The sequence below is a fragment of the Coregonus clupeaformis genome, chromosome 10 (genome assembly GCF_020615455.1).
Source record: "Coregonus clupeaformis isolate EN_2021a chromosome 10, ASM2061545v1, whole genome shotgun sequence".
NCBI lineage: Eukaryota > Metazoa > Chordata > Actinopteri > Salmoniformes > Salmonidae > Coregonus > Coregonus clupeaformis.
In genome coordinates this window covers 14,103,892-14,122,714 of record NC_059201.1, presented here as the reverse complement: position 1 = coordinate 14,122,714, position 18,823 = coordinate 14,103,892, and the positions used below count along the sequence as shown (strand labels likewise).

Below are 18,823 nucleotides of genomic sequence, written 5' to 3'. Positions count from 1 at the left end.
GTTCCCACCTCCATGTTTGACGGTGGGGATGGTGTTCTTGGGGTCATAGGCAGCATTCCTCCTCCAAACACGGCGAGTTGAGTTGATGCCAAAGAGCTCGATTTTGGTCTCATCTGACCACAACACTTTCACCCAGTTCTCCTCTGAATCATTCAGATGTTCATTGGCAAACTTCAGACGGCCCTGTATATGTGCTTTCTTGAGCAGGGGGACCTTGCGGGCGCTGCAGGATTTCAGTCCTTCACGGCGTAGTGTGTTACCAATTGTTTTCTTGGTGACTATGGTCCCAGCTGCCTTGAGATCATTGACAAGATCCTCCCGTGTAGTTCTGGGCTGATTCCTCACCGTTCTCATGATCATTGCAACTCCACGAGGTGAGATCTTGCATGGAGCCCCATGCCGAGGGAGATTGACAGTTATTTTGTGTTTCTTCCATTTGCGAATAATCGCACCAACTGTTGTCACCTTCTCAGCAAGCTGATTGGCGATGGTCTTGTAGCCCATTCCAACTTTGTATAGGTCTACAATCTTGTCCCTGACATCCTTGGAGAGCTCTTTGGTCTTGGCCATGGTGGAGTTTGGAATCTGATTGTTTGATTGCTTCTGTTGACAGGTGTCTTTTATACAGGTAACAAACTGAGATTAGGAGCACTCCCTTTAAGAGTGTGCTCCTAATCTCAGCTCATTACCTGTATAAAAGACACCTGGGAGCCAGAAATCTTTCTGATTGAGAGTGGGTCAAATACTTATTTCCTTCATTAAAATGCAAATCAATTTATAACATTTTTTACATGCGTTTTTCTGGATTTTTTTGTTGTTATTCTGTCTCTCACTGTTCAATAAACCTACCATTAAAATTATAGACTGATCATTTCTTTGTCAGTGGGCAAACGAACAAAATCAGCAGGGGATCAAATACTTTCTTTCCACACTGTATATATATATATATATATATATATATATATGTATGTGTATATATGGCACCCCAACCACAGTTGAGTGATCAAGGAGGAATGGTATATATATATATATATATATATATATATATATATATACAGTGGGGGGGAAAAGTATTTAGTCAGCCACCAATTGTGCAAGTTCTCCCACTTAAAAAGATGAGAGAGGCCTGTAATTTTCATCATAGGTACATGTCAACTATGACAGACAAAATGAGAAAATAAATCCAGAAAATCACATTGTAGGATTTTTTATGAATTTATTTGCTAATTATGGTGGAAAATAAGTATTTGGTCAATAACATAAGTTTCTCAAAACTTTGTTATATACCCTTTGTTGGCAATGACACAGGACAAACGTTTTCTGTAAGTCTTCACAAGGTTTTCACACACTGTTGCTGGTATTTTGGCCCATTCCTCCATGCAGATCTCCTCTAGAGCAGTGATGTTTTGGGGCTGTCGCTGGGCAACACGGACTTTCAACTCCCTCCAAAGATTTTCTATGGGGTTGAGATCTGGAGACTGGCTAGGCCAATCCAGGACCTTGAAATGCTTCTCCCTTTGCAGAAAAAGAGCCCCAAAGCATGATGTTTCCACCCCCATGCTTCACAGTAGGTATGGTGTTCTTTGGATGCAACTCAGCATTCTTTGTCCTCCAAACACGACGAGTTGAGTTTTTACCAAAAAGTTATATTTTGGTTTCATCTGACCATATGACATTCTCCCAATCCTCTTCTGGATCATCCAAATGCACTCTAGCAAACTTCAGACGGGCCTGGACATGTACTGGTTTAAGCAGGGGGACACGTCTGGCACTGCAGGATTTGAGTCCCTGGCGGCGTAGTGTGTTACTGATGGTAGGCTTTGTTACTTTGGTCCCAGCTCTCTGCAGGTCATTCACTAGGTCCCCCGTGTGGTTCTGGGATTTTTGCTCACCGTTCTTGTGATCATTTTGACCCCACGGGGTGAGATCTTGCGTGGAGCCCCAGATCGAGGGGAGATTATCAGTGGTCTTGTATGTCTTCCATTTCCTAATAATTGCTCCCACAGTTGATTTTTTCAAACCAAGCTGCTTACCTATTGCAGATTCAGTCTTCCTAGCCTGGTGCAGGTCTACAATTTTGTTTCTGGTGTCCTTTGACAGCTCTTTGGTCTTGGCCATAGTGGAGTTTGGAGTGTGACTGTTTGAGGTTGTGGACAGGTGTCTTTTATGCTGATAACAAGTTCAAACAGGTGCCATTAATACAGGTAACGAGTGGAGGACAGAGGAGCCTCTTAAAGAAGAAGTTACAGGTCTGTGAGAGCCAGAAATCTTGCTTGTTTGTAGGTGACAAAATACTTATTTTCCACCATAATTTGCAAATAAATTCATTAAAAATCCTACAATGTGATTTTCTGGAGAAGAAAATTCTCAATTTGTCTGTCATAGTTGACGTGTACCTATGATTTACATTTACATTTTACATTTTAGTCATTTAGCAGACGCTCTTATCCAGAGCGACTTACAGGAGCAATTAGGGTTAAGTGCCTTGCTCAAGGGCACATTAACGTCATTTAGCAGACACTCTTAGCCAGAGCGACTCACAAATTGGTGCGTTCACCCTATAGCCAGTGGGATAACCACTTTACAATTTGGGGGGGGTTAGAAGGAATACTTTATCCTATCCCAGGTATTCCTTAAAGAGGTGGGGGTTTCAAATGTCTCCGGAAGGTGGTGAGTGACTCCGCTGTCCTGGCGTCGTGAGGGAGCTTGTTCCACCATTGGGGTGCCAGAGCAGCGAACAGTTTTGACTGGGCTGAGCGGGAGCTATGCTTCCGCAGAGGAAGGGAGCCAGCAGGCCAGAGGTGGATGAACGCAATGCCCTCGTTTGGGTGTAGGGACTGATCAGAGCCTGAAGGTACAGAGGTGCCGTTCCCCTCACTGCTCCATAGGCAAGCACCATGGTCTTGTAGCGGATGCGAGCTTCAACTGGAAGCCAGTGGAGTGTGCGGAGGAGGGGGGTGACGTGAGAGAACTTGGGAAGGTTGAACACCAGACGGGCTGCGGCATTCTGGATGAGTTGTAGGGGTTTAATGGCACAGGCAGGGAGGCCAGCCAACAGCGAGTTGCAGTAGTCCAGACGGGAGATGACAAGTGCCTGGACCAGGACCTGCGCCGCTTCCTGTGTAAGGCAGGGTCGCACTCTCCGAATGTTGTAGATGACAGGCCTCTCTCATCTTTTTAAGTGGGAGAACTTGCACAATTGGTGGCTGACTAAATACTTTTTTCCCCCACTGTATATATATGTGCAGTGGTGTAAAGTAACTGAGTAAAAATACTTTAAAGTACTACTTAAGTAGTTTTTGTGGGTATCTGTACTTTATTTTTGACTACTTTTACTTTTACTCCAATACATTTTCCCTGACACCCAAAAGTACTCGTTACATTTAAAATGCTCAGGCAGGACAGCAATATGGTCTAATTCATGCACCTATCCATATAACGCGTTGTTATCCCTACTGCCTCTGATGCAGCGCACTCACTAAACTCAAATACTGCATTTGTGATGTCTTGAGTGTTGGAGTCTCTCAGACCATGAGAAACAAGATTCTCTGGTCTGATGAAACCAAGATTGAACTCTTTGGCCTGAATGCCAAGTGTCACGTCTGGAGGAAACCTGCCACCATCCCTAGTGTGAAGCATGGTGGTGGCAGCGTCATACTGTGGGCAACGCAGGAGTGGCTTCAGGACAAGTCTCTGAATGTCCTTGAGTGGCCCAGCCAGAGCCCGGACTTGAACCCGATCTAACATCTCTGGAGAGACCTGAAAATAGCTGTGCAGTAACGCTCCCCATCCAACCTGACAGAGCTTGAGAGGATCTGCAAAGAAGAATGGGAGAAACTCCCCAAATACAGGTGTGCCAAGCTTGTAGCGTCATACCCAAGAAGACTCGAGGCTGTAATCGCTGCCAAAGGTGCTCCAACAAAGTGCTGAGTAAAGGGTCTGAATACTTATGTAAATGTGATATTTCCGTTTTTTATTTTTAATAAATTAGCAAACATTTCTAAAAACCCGTTTTTGCTTTGTCATTATGGGGTATTGTGTGTAGATTGATGAGGAAAACAAACAATTTTATCAATTTTACAATGAAGCTGTAACGTAACAAAATGTGAAAAAAGTCAAGGGGGCTGAATTCTTTCCAAAGGCACTGTATATGGACCCCGACCACAGTTGAGTGATTAAGGAGGAAGTCAAGTTAAGATGTGTGAGGCTGCCTGTCTCTTTCTCTCTGGTGCGTCTCTGATAACACCCACATCAGCTGTACGTACGCATATAGCTTGTTGTGTTTATCTACAACACTCAGACACTAGTCTGATCTGAGCCTACTACAGTAGGATACATATCATCTGTCTATATATGACCAGAAGGAAAAAAGCTAACAAAGCCTTGACATATTTCGACGGCAGGAATGTTTCTGGAATGTCACACCATTCAAAACACACATACACAGACACACGACACCAAAGTGTAGAAGGATGAAGACATAATATCAACCAACCCTAACTTTAAATCTTGATTTAACATTTTATTACTAACAATTGGGGTTAATGGGGTAACTTGGTGTTATTTAGACCAAAACAACAGTTTGGTAGGAGTGTTGAGTACAGAATGGTAAATAGTGGGTCAACTCAACGAAGTGCACTCGGAAGTATACATCCAAATGTCCAAATCTAACTGCATACATACACATTTCCCTGACCAAGAGAAGAATAACATGTCATTCAATTTAACATCAGGTGATTCTCAAAAATTGGCTGCATTTTACCATTCAATAACATACACCCAGATATTCACTTGACTTGCTAAAAATAATCCCACACGCAGTTAGCTAACAGAACTGACCAGTTAACAGAACAGTAGAAGTGAGGTGAGGTTCTGTAAAGGATAGATTCTGACTGACCAAACAAACATAATTCCAGCCTCATTCAAATCAAACGCAATTATCATGTCATTACATTAAGGACACCTCTGAAACTTCTCCAAATACAGGTAGTTTTGAAAAGTCACCCATCAATGTTAATTCACTATAATGCAGAGACGCTATAGGTGTATCAACATTTCAGTTGGTAAGGAATGCTTTTAGGTGACTAGAAATCAATCAATCATTCAGCCACACTTTTCATTCAAATTTCTTTGTACTGTATATACAAGTATTTATTCGTATACGTCTGTCCATGCATCTGAGTATTTGATAAACACATAGGGCTGGTTTCCCAGACACAGATCAAGCCTAATGCTGGACTATAAAGCAAACTCAATGGAGAATCTCAATCGAAAATGCTTTTAAGTTCAGGTTTAGGCTGAATCTGTGTCCGGGAAACCAGCCCACAGGGAGTCTTACAGGCATCTTTAGTCACATCAGCATTTTGCTTCAAATCACACGTTCTACACTCAGGGTGAGGTGATCATTTGTCAAATATGACAAAATGTCAAGTCGTAACTCAGAATATTGAGCCAATAATATCTTTGAAAATAAATATGAATATCTTACAGAAAATGCACTTGAGGAAGGCATTGTTGGGTAATTCAATCTCAAGGTTGTTTTTTCGTTTTTGCACCCCCTCACAATCGTAATGAGTTATGACGTTTTACAAAATGTCTATTAAAGCACAGCCTTAAAGGAGAATTCCACCCAAAAACTATCTTTTGGTATTTATTTCATTAATCCATTGTTGATATAGTCCCAAAATGTTTTGCATGTCAGCAATCAAGTTAAGATAAATAACTTTAAAAATGCATAAATATTTTTACATTTTAGCAGACGTTCTTATCCAGAGCGACTTACAGTTAGTGAGTGCATAAATGTTTCATACTGGCCCCCCGTGGGAAACGAACCCACAACCCTGGCGTTGCAAGCGCCATGCTCTACCAACTGACCTACAGGAGGCCAGTATTTCTGTATTTTGACATTTATATATCTTAAACTTGATTGGTGACAGATTTTGGGACTACATTAACACTGGACTAATTAAACAAATATCAAAATATACATTTTTGGGTGGAGTTTTCATTTAAAACACAATGGTGTGACCAGAAAGTCACTCCTGATTTTAAGATGGGGACATTAGTGACACTTTGTGAGTTAATAAAATCAGACCAATAGCTAATATCTTGACAGGTGAGTCTCCAGGTACATGGTCAATCAGATATGAATGATAACATACCTAATGATGCCAACAGTTCCACTGAGAGATGATTTAAGAAACAACTTATCGAGGTCTGTGTTGGTGTTTTCTAACTGATAAAAACATTTGAGGTTGACGTTTTCTCCATATCCCTTTTGCTATTTGGCATTTTGAGGGAAAATCCTGAAACTAACAATTCAGAGGTTATGTGATTTCAACACTGTACCACCCACTGTAGTGGCACGCTGAAAGGTTGATACAAGTTTGCATGGAACCCTGACCCCAACCATCACAACTAAGTAACTTTATGATTTTACAAAAAACAAAGACCTCTCAAAACAATACATCTATTTCACTCTTTGTACTACTTATCAGAATTCTTGTATTCATTGCAAAACATTCACAAATGATAACTAAAATCTTAAAGCATTCAGCTTACTTTCCTGATTATGCTCTCCTGGAGATCTCATTCAGGGACTGGGTTAAACAAAAATATATTTATATAAAATGAGAGGGCTTGTTTCCATTCCACCAAAATAACTGCATGAACAGGGAAGATATGAACTAGTAACATTTAATTTGCATAATTTTAAAATGTTTTTCATAAGCACAAGCCATTGCACTCTTAAGCCTACCACCATGATGGCATTACAATGCACATATACAAATAAAATGTTTGCTAATATTATAAACTTTATTCATTAATAAGTAGAAAGAGTGAAACAGTAACGTTTCAGAGACTTGTTAAAATATATCTGAGAGATATAAGACATTTACACCACATGTAAACATTATAGCTGTGTTTGTGGCTTTGCACTTCTCTCCAAAGCTAAAATTTTCAAATTAAAACACTGTATGAGAACAGTCCAAGGAGAGTCGGGGGTGGGGGGGAGCAGGGCTTTCAGCAGTCATGTGGTTCTGAACTCTTTCTCTCTTTTCAGCCGGCGATTTTCTCTATCTCATCCAGATCATCTGTGTCCAGCTTCTCGATCTTCTTATCTGTGGATGATTGAGGATAAGGTCATTGTAAAGACCGTCACACTCTTGGGGACGGTTTTCCCTGACATTATTTAGTCCTGAACCAAAAAGCAAGCTCAATGAAGAATCTCCATGGAAAACGCTTTTTAGTTCATACTAGGCTTGATCCGTGTCCGGGAAAACTGACCTCGAAGTTTAAAAATCATTTGGGAGGGGTAGCAAATTTGATTTGAAAGGTCAATAAATACATTATTTATTCAGACATCCTGACTTACTGAAGTGATCCTGGATCTTGTTGAGGATGTTCATGCTGAACCTGCTGTCCACCATGTTGATGGCCAATCCCCGCTTCCCAAAACGACCCGTGCGGCCAATCCGGTGCAGGTAAGTCTCGTTGTCTGGGTTACCGTCTCTGTCCACTGGCAGGTCAAAGTTTATCACCACGGAAACCTGCTCCACGTCGATACCTGGAGGGAGAGTCAAGGGTCAGATTATAGACAGCTGAGAATATGTGAATGGACAGACCGAACATTATAAAAGTAGTGTACAACATATCCAATAATTACCCAGGAGCAGAATACTAAAACTAATTCAATGAAGACCAGTGTATTAATGTAACGTTAACAGTCTACGTCGTCCATCTGAAGAGGAGTTGAACAGTTACTGTTGCATCACTAGCTAAAAAGGGCCTACTCCTTCATTTGAAACTCTTCAAGAATCAATAGGTGTACCATTAATTAAAATGTTCAAAAACATCTGTAAATATCAGACTGGGCCTTTAAATAAAGACCAGTAGTTTGAGTGAGTGAGTTACCTCTGGCACAGACGTTGGTGGTGACCAGGACCTTCTCCTTTCCGTCTCTGAAGCGGTCGATGACAGCAGCTCTCTGCTCCACCTGCATCTCACCACTGAGCAGCGCCACCTGGTGGCCCTCCCGGGACAGCTCACCTGCCAACCACCCTGCCGTTTTCCTGGTCTGAGGGGGAAAGAGAGAGAGACAAGGGGATAAAGTACACAGAGAGAAACACCAGATCCCAAATCAACCCCCGACCCACTGGAAACCTCTCCTTTAGCTCCTAGTGTTGATCTGAGATGATTAAATAGGTATAAAGCAATATGGTAATAGCTTTCCATCTCGCCATACTGCTTACATTATTCACATTTTCAGATTTAACACTTGACAGTTGGGAATTAAACATTTCCTCAACACTTATGTGACTAAATACCACAGTGTGTGCACTCACTGAATCACCAATCTACAAATCCCCTTACCTTACATACCAAACCACTTACTCATAATCCCCTTACCTTACATACCAAACCACTTACTCATAATCCCCTTACCTTACATACCAAACCACTTACTCATAATCCCCTTACCTTACATACCAAACCACTTACTCATTATGTGATCAAGATAAGCAATTATACGCCTCGCTCAAACTAATCCCTTCAAACACGTTGATTAACTGGAATAACAAACTCGCATGACAGAAGATCATGGCCTGAGCGATGGTGATGGCTCTAACTCACATGACAGAAGATCATGGCCTGAGCGATGGTGATGGCTCTAACTCACATGACAGAAGATCATGGCCTGAGCGATGGTGATGGCTCTAACTCACATGACAGAAGATCATGGCCTGAGCGATGGTGATGGCTCTAACTCACATGACAGAAGATCATGGCCTGAGCGATGGTGATGGCTCTAACTCACATGACAGAAGATCATGGCCTGAGCGATGGTGATGGCTCTAACTCACATGACAGAAGATCATGGCCTGAGCGATGGTGATGGCTCTAACTCACATGACAGAAGATCATGGCCTGAGCGATGGTGATGGCTCTAACTCACATGACAGAAGATCATGGCCTGAGCGATGGTGATGGCTCTAACTCACATGACAGAAGATCATGGCCTGAGCGATGGTGATGGCTCTAACTCACATGACAGAAGATCATGGCCTGAGCGATGGTGATGGCTCTAACTCACATGACAGAAGATCATGGCCTGAGCGATGGTGATGGCTCTAACTCACTGACAGAAGATCATGGCCTGAGCGATGGTGATGGCTCTAACTCACATGACAGAAGATCATGGCCTGAGCGATGGTGATGGCTCTAACTCACATGACAGAAGATCATGGCCTGAGCGATGGTGATGGCTCAACTCACATGACAGAAGATCGTGGCCTGAGCGATGGTGATGGCTCTAACTCACTGACAGAAGATCATGGCCTGAGCGATGGTGATGGCTCTAACTCACATGACAGAAGATCATGGCCTGAGCGATGGTGATGGCTCTAACTCACATGACAGAAGATCATGGCCTGAGCGATGGTGATGGCTCTAACTCACATGACAGAAGATCATGGCCTGAGCGATGGCTCTAACTCACATGACAGAAGATCATGGCCTGAGCGATGGTGATGGCTCTAACTCACATGACAGAAGATCATGGCCTGAGCGATGGTGATGGCTCTAACTCACATGACAGAAGATCATGGCCTGAGCGATGGTGATGGCTCTAACTCACATGACAGAAGATCATGGCCTGAGCGATGGTGATGGCTCCGTAGATGTTGCAGAGGGCCATGAACTTCTCCTCTTTGCTGTTACAGAGGACGTAGTACTGTTTGATGGTGTCCAGAGTCTCCTCCTCCCTCTTCAGCTTGATGATGTTGGGTTCTGGGACGATGCGCTGAGCAAAGTTCCACACAGTCTCCTCGAACGTTGCCGAGAACAGCAGCATCTGGCACTCTTTGGGTAGCATCCTGAGAGGGAGAAAAGGGGTCAGCATGGTGGGCTGGTTTTATAACTTTAGGCAACTTCCTGAAACACAGAGAGAGAGGACTAAGGGGTCAATGTGTGTGAATGTGACTGTGTGTGTACCTCTGAATGCGTATGCTCTGGTCCTGATGACCCTGTGTAGCGATCATGACGTCAGCTTCGTCCAGGACAAACACTTTGATTTTCTTGGGGTCGATGAACTTGAACTTCAGACACCAGTCCAGCATGGTGCCTGGCGTTCCAATCACAACCTGCTCCTGGAGCTGGGTACCTCTCTGCACTGGGGGGGAGAGGAAGAGAGAGTATTTCCCTTTTCACACTGTAGTGCCGAGCCCAATTTAACTGTGGTTCTGATCTTTTCTTTTCACATTGTCCTTTTCAGCACGGTTCCAACAACCACGGTGGATGATTAACCTGGTCATACCAGTGTTCCACTCCGTTTGAAATGCAGTAAAATCAGTTGAGAGACTTTAAAGGACTCCGTAGTAGACTTACGCTTGTTTCCTCTGATGGCGTAGACTAGTTTGACCTCTGAGTAGTGCTTCCCCATCTGCTCAATGACCTTCCCTGTCTGCAGGGCCAGCTCATAGGTAGGAGACACACACAGAGCCTGGGGGAGAGGAAGGTGTTAGATAGCTCATAGGTAGGAGACACAGACAGAGCCTGGGAGAGAGGAAGGTGTTAGATAGCTCATAGGTAGGAGACACACACAGAGCCTGGGAGAGAGGAAGGTGTTAGATAGCTCATAGGTAGGAGACACACACAGAGCCTGGGAGAGAGGAAGGTGTTAGATAGCTCATAGGTAGGAGACACAGAGCCTGGGGGAGAGGAAGGTGTTAGATAGCTCATAGGTAGGAGACACACACAGAGCCTGGGAGAGAGGAAGGTGTTAGATAGCTCATAGGTAGGAGACACACACACTGGGAGGAGAGAGGAAGGTGTTAGATAGCTCATAGGTAGGAGACACAGACAGAGCCTGGGAGAGAGGAAGGTGATAGATAGCTCATAGGTAGGAGACACAGACAGAGCCTGGGAGAGAGGAAGGTGATAGATAGCTCATAGGTAGGAGACACAGACACTGGGGGAGAGGAGAGAGGAAGGTGTTAGATAGCTCATAGGTAGGAGACACACACAGAGCCTGGGAGAGAGGAAGGTGTTAGATAGCTCATAGGTAGGAGACACACACAGAGCCTGGGAGAGAGGAAGGTGTTAGATAGCTCATAGGTAGGAGACACAGACAAGCCTGGGGAGAGAGAGAGGAAGGTGTTAGATAGCTCATAGGTAGGAGACACAGACAGAGCCTGGGGGAGAGGAAGGTGTTAGATAGCTCATAGGTAGGACAATCAAATGGACAGGGTACCCTAATGAAAGTGACCCTGAGAAGTCAAGGGTCAGGGCTCAACTCACCTGTGGGAACTTGTTGTTGGGGTCAACGTGACTGAGCATGGCCAGGACAAAGGCAGCAGTTTTCCCCGTCCCCGACTGAGACTGGGCGATCAGGTTCTGTGGGCTGGTAGCCATCAGAGCACGGGTCAGATCAACAAAGAGAGAGAAGGCACCAGGAGAGAGGAAAGACAGAGCTTCGTGATTGTTCTGGAAAAACTGTTTCATGGCCAATCAGATCAGTTAAATGGAAATTAGTTAAATAGAACAGTTTGATTTCAGTTTAAATGGAGAAGAGCAAGACAGGCCAGAGGATGGTTGGTATTACAGAGGTGGACTTTACACAGCACTTCTCATGTCTATCGGCCGTCTGTCCAAACAAAACAAATCATCTCTCTAGTCTGTGAACTAGTTTGGGATTCAGGGAATGAATATTAACTTGATACAAAGAGCTGAGAGATGTGTGTGACTGACTAAGAGGTATCAGGAAGTGTCTGACTGAAGCTCTCTGTAAACTCACGGTTCTGCGAGCATCATGGGTAATGCGTTCTCTTGGATTTTGGAGGGGCGGTTGAAGCCCATGGCGTACACTCCCTGGAGCAGCTGAGGTTTACTGTGGGGACAGGGAGGGGAAACAATGTGAGTATTAAGGGGACACATTTTTCTATTCAAAACTGAGAAATATATGGACACAAAGCCAGGGGCCAAGAGCACATTACATGTGCCAACAGCAAAACAGATTCTGATCTAAACTGTAATTTGTGTTCAATAACATTCATAACACCTTGTGCACTCTAACAGTTCATAGGCACCTCATAGACAGCTCTTAGAGTTTATAGACAGGACATAAAGTAACTTACAGCCGCAGCTCCTCAAAGGATTTGACAGAGTAAAGCGGAGAGTTGGGATCCCTCTGTAGGACTTCTACTTGATTGGTTGTGTTCACTAGATTACTGCGTATCAATTTATTCAACAACGATTGTGCCGCCTTGTCATCTGAAAACAGTTACATTACATTTACAATGCAGTGACATAATATTCCAGAGGTCTGTTTGGACCTGCCACAACACATTTAAGGAGAGACAGTCTACAGGAGAATATAGACTAGCTGTCGTGAAGCAAAGCTTTGGCAACACCAGTTTGACAACATTTGCATCTGATGATCAAACACAAACCAGGCTGTCAAAGACAGCTCAACTGAAACACCATAATCTGGCTCTGCTGTGAAAGGAAACACTGCCATCCAGTGGTGTAAAGTACTTAACTAAAAATACTTTAAAGTACTACTTAAGTAGTTTTTTGGGGTATCTGTACTTTACTATTTATATTTTTGCCAACTTTTACTTCACTACATTCCTAAAGACAATAATGTACTTTTTACTCCATACATTTTCACTGACACCCAGAAGTACTCCTGTAACATTTTGACATGAAAATGTTCATGCACTTATATCAAGAGAACATCCCTGGTCATCCCTACTGCTTCTGATCTGGCGGACTCACTAAACACAAATGCTTTGTTTGTAAATTATGTCTGAATGTTGGAGTGTGCCCCTGGCTATCCGTCAATAAAAAAGAAAATAGTGCTGTCTGGTTTGCTTAATATAAGGAATTTGAAATGATTTATACTTTTAATACTTAAGTATAATAATAATAATAATAAGCCATTTAGCAGACGCTTTTATCCAAAGCAACTTACAGTAATGCGTGCATTATTTATTTTTTTTGTGTATGGGTGGTCCCAGGGCTCGAACCCACTACCCTGGCGTTACAGGCGCAGTGCTCTACCAGCTAAGCTACAGAGGACCACTCATACACAAGTATATTTTAGCAGTTCCATTTACTTTGATACTTAAGTATATTTAAAACCAGTATTTTACTGGGTGACTTTCACTTTTACTTGAGTCATTTTCTGCTAAGGTATCTTTAATTTTACTCAAGTACGACAATTGAGTACTTTTTCCACCACTGCTGCCATCCCATGTTGTATTTTTTGTGTGGCCTGATAGTAAACACCTTTATCGTCCTCCTCCCCTGTTTTGTCTCCTCTCCTCCGCCTGTCTTCGCAGGCATTGCAGCGCTGGCGGCTGCTGCTGTGTTTGTTGTCGTTGTCGCAGTGTTGGCAGTACCTGAGGGTACCATATGGTATTTGTTAGCTTGTGGTATCCTCAGAACAAGTTGACACATACATTTTCAATGAATTTTTGTTTTGTTTTCACCCAAACCACCTTAACAAGAATTGATTCACAAATTGAAGTTATAATCCTTCAGACCATGTGTTATGCTAAACCACATAGCCTGTTTATAGTAGGCAATCTGGGATAACTTCTCTTACCATTTTCCTCGGGCTTGTCTTTGATTTGTAGGCTACCAATCTAGGAAATATAAACAAGCATCATTTGGTTTTAGGATGTCCAGGAATGTTTTGAAACGGATCATTTCAAGGCAAGGCATGTGCTGCACAAATTGGAGTGCGTGAACATGTGGGATCTCCCTCCCTGGACAAGTGCCATTTCTTGACCACGTCGGAAGTCGTGACAAGTAATAAATGAAATCGGGTTAACGCTAACGAGATCGAATTGTATGTAACAGAGCACGTGGTGTCATACAATGCAATGGAAACAATTAATTACTAATAGCTAGTTGATCTGGCTAGCCAAGTTAGCAAATTCACGTTAATTAGCTAACGTTTGCTAACTCGACTAGTTAGTTAGTTAACGTTAACCAAACTAGCTAGTTACAGTAGGCATTATGATGTGAACGGTAACACGGTCGAGGGGTCATGTATGTAATGTTGATTGATTGATTGCAATATCGGTAAACTATTTAACTAGCTAATTAATTAAGGTAATCTGCTATATTTAAACAGAATCCATAGCTAACGTTAACCAGCCGAAGCATAGGCCCATGACCCGACACATTTCGCCAAAGAGCAGTTCGGCTCGTGCTTACCGATTCCGCAGCGGCTTCTTGCTCGTCCACAGCCTGGGCCCAGGAGTCCGTTGACATGGCAGCTGTTATTCGGTCACGCTCGTGCTCTTATCTCACCACCGGATTCCCCCGAGTTTCAACACTGACCAGATAACTGAGCTAGGAACCCTAACAAAATCTTTCCAAAGTCTGAAAAATAAACTAATAGTACAATGGCGTGACGAAATCGGCTCCGGAGTGCACCAGTGCGTCCGTAAAAAGGTCCGGGTGGAGAGATTGAGACAATAGCAAAACAGTTCCTCCCAGCTGGAACAAAAAAAAAGTGCATCCAAATATACTGTATATGGGTTAGCTAGTTCTGTCTAGTGCATTTAATCCAAAATATCCTGCCTGGATGAAATTATTGTTGTTCCGCTATGGTTTTACGCTATAATTTATTTGCCGTAAAATATCAGTTTCTCACAATATGTATTTAGTACTTTACGCAGCCTCTAGATATCGCCTTAAACGTTCTGTCTTGAGAACTGAAATAGTGGTTGTATTTAAGACATTTTTTAACATTTTTATTTTATTATTTGTAATATATATATTTTTACCTTTATTTAACTAGGCAAGTTAGTTAAGAACAAATTCTTATTTACAATGACGGCCTACACCAGCCAAACCCGGACGACGCTGGGCCAATTGTGCGCTGCCCTATGGGACTCCCAATCACGGCCGGTTGTGATACAGCCTGGAATTGAACCAGGGGGTCTGTAGTGACGCCTCAAGCACTGAGATGCAGTGCCTTAGACCGCTGCGCCACTAGGGAACAGTTTGCGACTATTTGCATTAAAGACTACACCAGTATGAATCCATACCTATACCTAGGTAATACAACCCTATATTTCCAAGGGACATATATTTCCGTCTGTCCGTCCGTCCGTCTGTCCGTCTATCTATCTATCTATCTATCTATCTATCTATCTATCTATCTATCTATCTATCTATCTATCTATCTATCTATCTATCTATCTATCTATCTATCTATCTATCTATCTATCTATCTATCTATCTATCTATCTATCTATCTATCTATCTATCTATCTATCTATCTATCTCTGCATATGTGTGTGTGTGTCCAGCTGCATTGACCAGAGTCAGTGTCCATTAAACCTACAGAGACCCAGAGGTCACCTCTCTGAAGCCTGTCTTCACTGATGCTACTGCTGCTGCTTCATTACACGCAGAATTGATTTCACACCTTGCTTGGTCTCGTTCCGCTGGGATGGAGAGAGCAAGAGAGAGAGAGAGAGAGAGAGAGAGCGAGAGAGAGAGGGGGGGTGGAGGGGGATACCTAGTCAGTTGTACAACTGAATGCATTCAACTGAAATGTGTCTTCCGCATTTAACCCAACCCCTCTGGATCAGAGGGCTGCCTTAATCGAGATCCATGTCTTAGGCGCCCTGAGAGGGAGAAAGAGAGAGGACCGAGAGAGAAAGAGAGAGAGGACAGAGAGAGAGAAAAACAGAGAGAGAGAGAGAGAGAGAGAGAGAGAGAGAGAGAGAGAGGGGGGGGGGGAGAGATCCATAGATGACATCAGTGGCATTGGATAGACTGAAGAAGACTATATTCAATTACATTCAATTCAAGGGGTTTTATTGGCATGGGAAACATATGTTTACATTGCCAAAGCAAGTGTAATGGATAAACAAAAGTGAAATTAACAATAAAAAGTGAACAGTAAATATTACACTCACACAAGTTCCAAAAGAATAAAGACATTTCAAATGTCATATTATGTCTATATACAGTGTTGTAATGATGTGCAAATATCGACTATATTGATCAGTGTTTCCATGTCATTCATCGATGGTGATCATTATAGGAGGAGGAGGAGGAGGAGGAGGTGGAGGAGGAGGAGGTGGAGGAGGAAAGGGGCTCTGGGTCTTTCAGAGCTTTAGTTTGGAGATACATTTGGCAAGGCTTAAAAGGGAGTCTTGAGTTTATTGTTGCCTACCAAACTGCGGCTGCGCTGGAGGAGGTATCCATGGCAACCAAAAGTGTAAAATTAAGGATTCAGTTCCCCCGAGAATGTTCGGAGGAGACAAAGAGAAGGGAGACCTGTTATCACATCAATGAGACTCAGTGGAACGCATTGAACACAGATAAGAAGACCGTGGATGTTGTCTGGATTTGATAGTGGGAGAAGACTGTGTATGTGTGTGTGTGCGTGCGTATTTATATTTTGCCGTTGTACCACATCATCTACACTGAGTATACAAAACATGAAGAACACCCCAATTCGTTGGGGCATGCACTCTACAAGGTGTCGAAAGTGTTCCACAGGGATGTTGACTCCAATGCTTCCCACAGTTGTGTCAAGTTGGCTGGATGTCATTTGGGTGGTGGATCATTCTTGATACACACGGGAAAGTGATGAGCGTGAAAAATCCAGCAGTGTTGTCGTTCTTGACACAAACCAGTATGCCTGGCCAGTGTTGTAGGTCTCGAGACCACATATTGAGTGTCTCGGTTTTGTCTCGGTGTCGGATACATTTGCACTCGTTCTTGACTCGGTCTCGGACAGTGAGTACTCGTGTAATTTCTTCCCGAGACCAGCCGAGACCAGTGGAGTAAGAAAACTCACAATTATCATTCCATTCAGTCAGCGCATAAAACCGCGAAACATTAATATCTTAACAGCCTTCATATCTATTATAGACATGTTTGCACAGCGGATAACCAATAGGCCTTCAGTGTGTGACAGGTTCGGGATGCTGAAAGGACAGCAACCGTAATAGCAGCGCACTCATGAAGGAGAGAGCACTTTTTGTAAAACACAAAAGGCCAGTGGTGTTGTGGAGGCTATATGCAGGTATAAACCGTATACCCACTTTTTTATAATAATAATATGCCATTTAGCAGACGCTTTTATCCAAAGCAATTTACAGTCATGCGTGCATACATTTTTTTTGTGTATGGGTGGTCCCGGGGATCGAACCCACTACCTTGGCGTTACAAGCGCCGTGCTCTACCAGCTGAGCTACAGAGGACCTCAGTGGGCATTGCTTATACTCACTTCTTAATCCCTACTGATGCATATCAAAGTAGTGTAGGGGAGGTATACGACTTATCAATGATGTAGTACAATAGAGAAATCATGCACAAAGTAGCCTACACAATCGCAAAGCACGTGAAATATATTCACATTCGCGCCTTACACACCTGCAGGCAGCAAGAGTGTGCAGCTCTCAACTGGTTTTGGCATGGAGCAGCCCACAGAAGAATGACATCCGTAGCGGGTAGGGTAGGAAAGACGTTTCAACTTATGACATCTACAGTGCCTTGCAAAAGTATTCACCCCCCTTGTCGTTTTTCCAATTTTGTTGCATTACAACCTGTAATTTAAATGGATTTTTATTTGGATTTCATGTAATGGACATACACAAAATAGTCCAAATTGGTGAAGTGAAATGAAAAAAATAACTTGTTTCAAAAAATTCTAAAAAATGAATAACGGAAAAGTGGTAAGTGCATATGTATTCACCCCCTTCGCTATGAAGTCCCTAAATAAGATCTGGTGCAACCAATTACCTTCAGAAGTCACATAATTAGTTAAATAAAGTCCACCTGTGTGCAATCTAAGTGTCACATGATCTGTCACAGGATCTCAGTATATACAGTGGGGAAAAAAGTATTTAGTCAGCCACCAATTGTGCAAGTTCTCCCACTTAAAAAGATGAGAGAGGCCTGTAATTTTCATCATAGGTACACGTCAACTATGACAGACAAATTGAGAATTGTAGGATTTTTAATATGATTTTATTTGCAAATTATGGTGGAAAATAAGTATTTGGTCACCTACAAACAAGCAAGATTTCTGGCTCTCACAGACCTGTAACTTCTTCTTTAAGAGGCTCCTCTGTCCTCCACTCATTACCTGTATTAATGGCACCTATTTGAACTTGTTATCAGTATAAAAGACACCTGTCCACAACCTCAAACAGTCACACTCCAAACTCCACTATGGCCAAGACCAAAGAGCTGTCAAAGGACACCAGAAACAAAATTGTAGACCTGCACCAGGCTGGGAAGACTGAATCTGCAATAGGTAAGCAGCTTGGTTTGAAAAAAATCAACTGTGGGAACAATTATTAGGAAATGGAAGACATACAAGACCACTGATAATCTCCCTCGATCTGGGGCTACACGCAAGATCTCACCCCGTGGGGTCAAAATGATCACAAGAACGGTGAGCAAAAATCCCAGAACCACACTGGGGGACCTAGTGAATGACCTGCAGAGAGCTGGGACCAAAGTAACAAAGCCTACCATCGGTAACACACTACGCCGCCAGGGACTCAAATCCTGCAGTGCCAGACGTGTCCCCCTGCTTAAGCCAGTACATGTCCAGGCCCGTCTGAAGTTTGCTAGAGTGCATTTGGATGATCCAGAAGAGGATTGGGAGAATGTCATATGGTCAGATGAAACCAAAATATAACTTTTTGGTAAAAACTCAACTCGTCGTGTTTGGAGGACAAAGAATGCTGAGTTCCATCCAAAGAACACCATACCTACTGTGAAGCATGGGGTGGAAACATCATGCTTTGGGGCTGTTTTTTCTGCAAAGGGAACA

General features: G+C 43.0%; 1 protein-coding gene across 1 annotated transcript; it reads right to left on the bottom strand.

Moving 5' to 3' along the window:
- Nucleotides 1-6,680: 6,680 nt before the first annotated feature.
- LOC121574774 (ATP-dependent RNA helicase DDX19B) lies at nucleotides 6,681-13,399 on the bottom strand. The gene is made up of 10 exons (XM_041887341.2): nucleotides 13,291-13,399; nucleotides 12,135-12,270; nucleotides 11,795-11,887; nucleotides 11,299-11,401; nucleotides 10,387-10,501; nucleotides 9,994-10,171; nucleotides 9,638-9,875; nucleotides 7,915-8,077; nucleotides 7,376-7,567; nucleotides 6,681-7,121 (listed from the first exon to the last, which is right to left on the bottom strand). The coding sequence occupies exons 3-10, from the start codon at nucleotides 11,854-11,856 to the stop codon at nucleotides 7,060-7,062; spliced, it is 1,113 nt and encodes a 370-aa protein (XP_041743275.2). The 5' UTR covers nucleotides 11,857-11,887; nucleotides 12,135-12,270; nucleotides 13,291-13,399; the 3' UTR covers nucleotides 6,681-7,059.
- Between the last annotated feature and the right edge of the window lie 5,424 nt (nucleotides 13,400-18,823).

Excerpts from the sequence above, each read along its gene's own strand:
- LOC121574774 (XM_041887341.2), bottom strand. The coding sequence starts at position 11,856 with ATGGGCTTCAACCGCCCCTCCAAAATCCAAGAGAACGCATTACCCATG. Across the intron at positions 11,402-11,794 it reads CCCATGATGCTCGCAGAACC|CCCACAGAACCTGATCGCCC; the intron begins GTGAGTTTACAG and ends GATGGCTACCAG. Across the intron at positions 9,876-9,993 it reads CAGAGCATACGCATTCAGAG|GATGCTACCCAAAGAGTGCC; the intron begins GTACACACACAG and ends TCTCCCTCTCAG.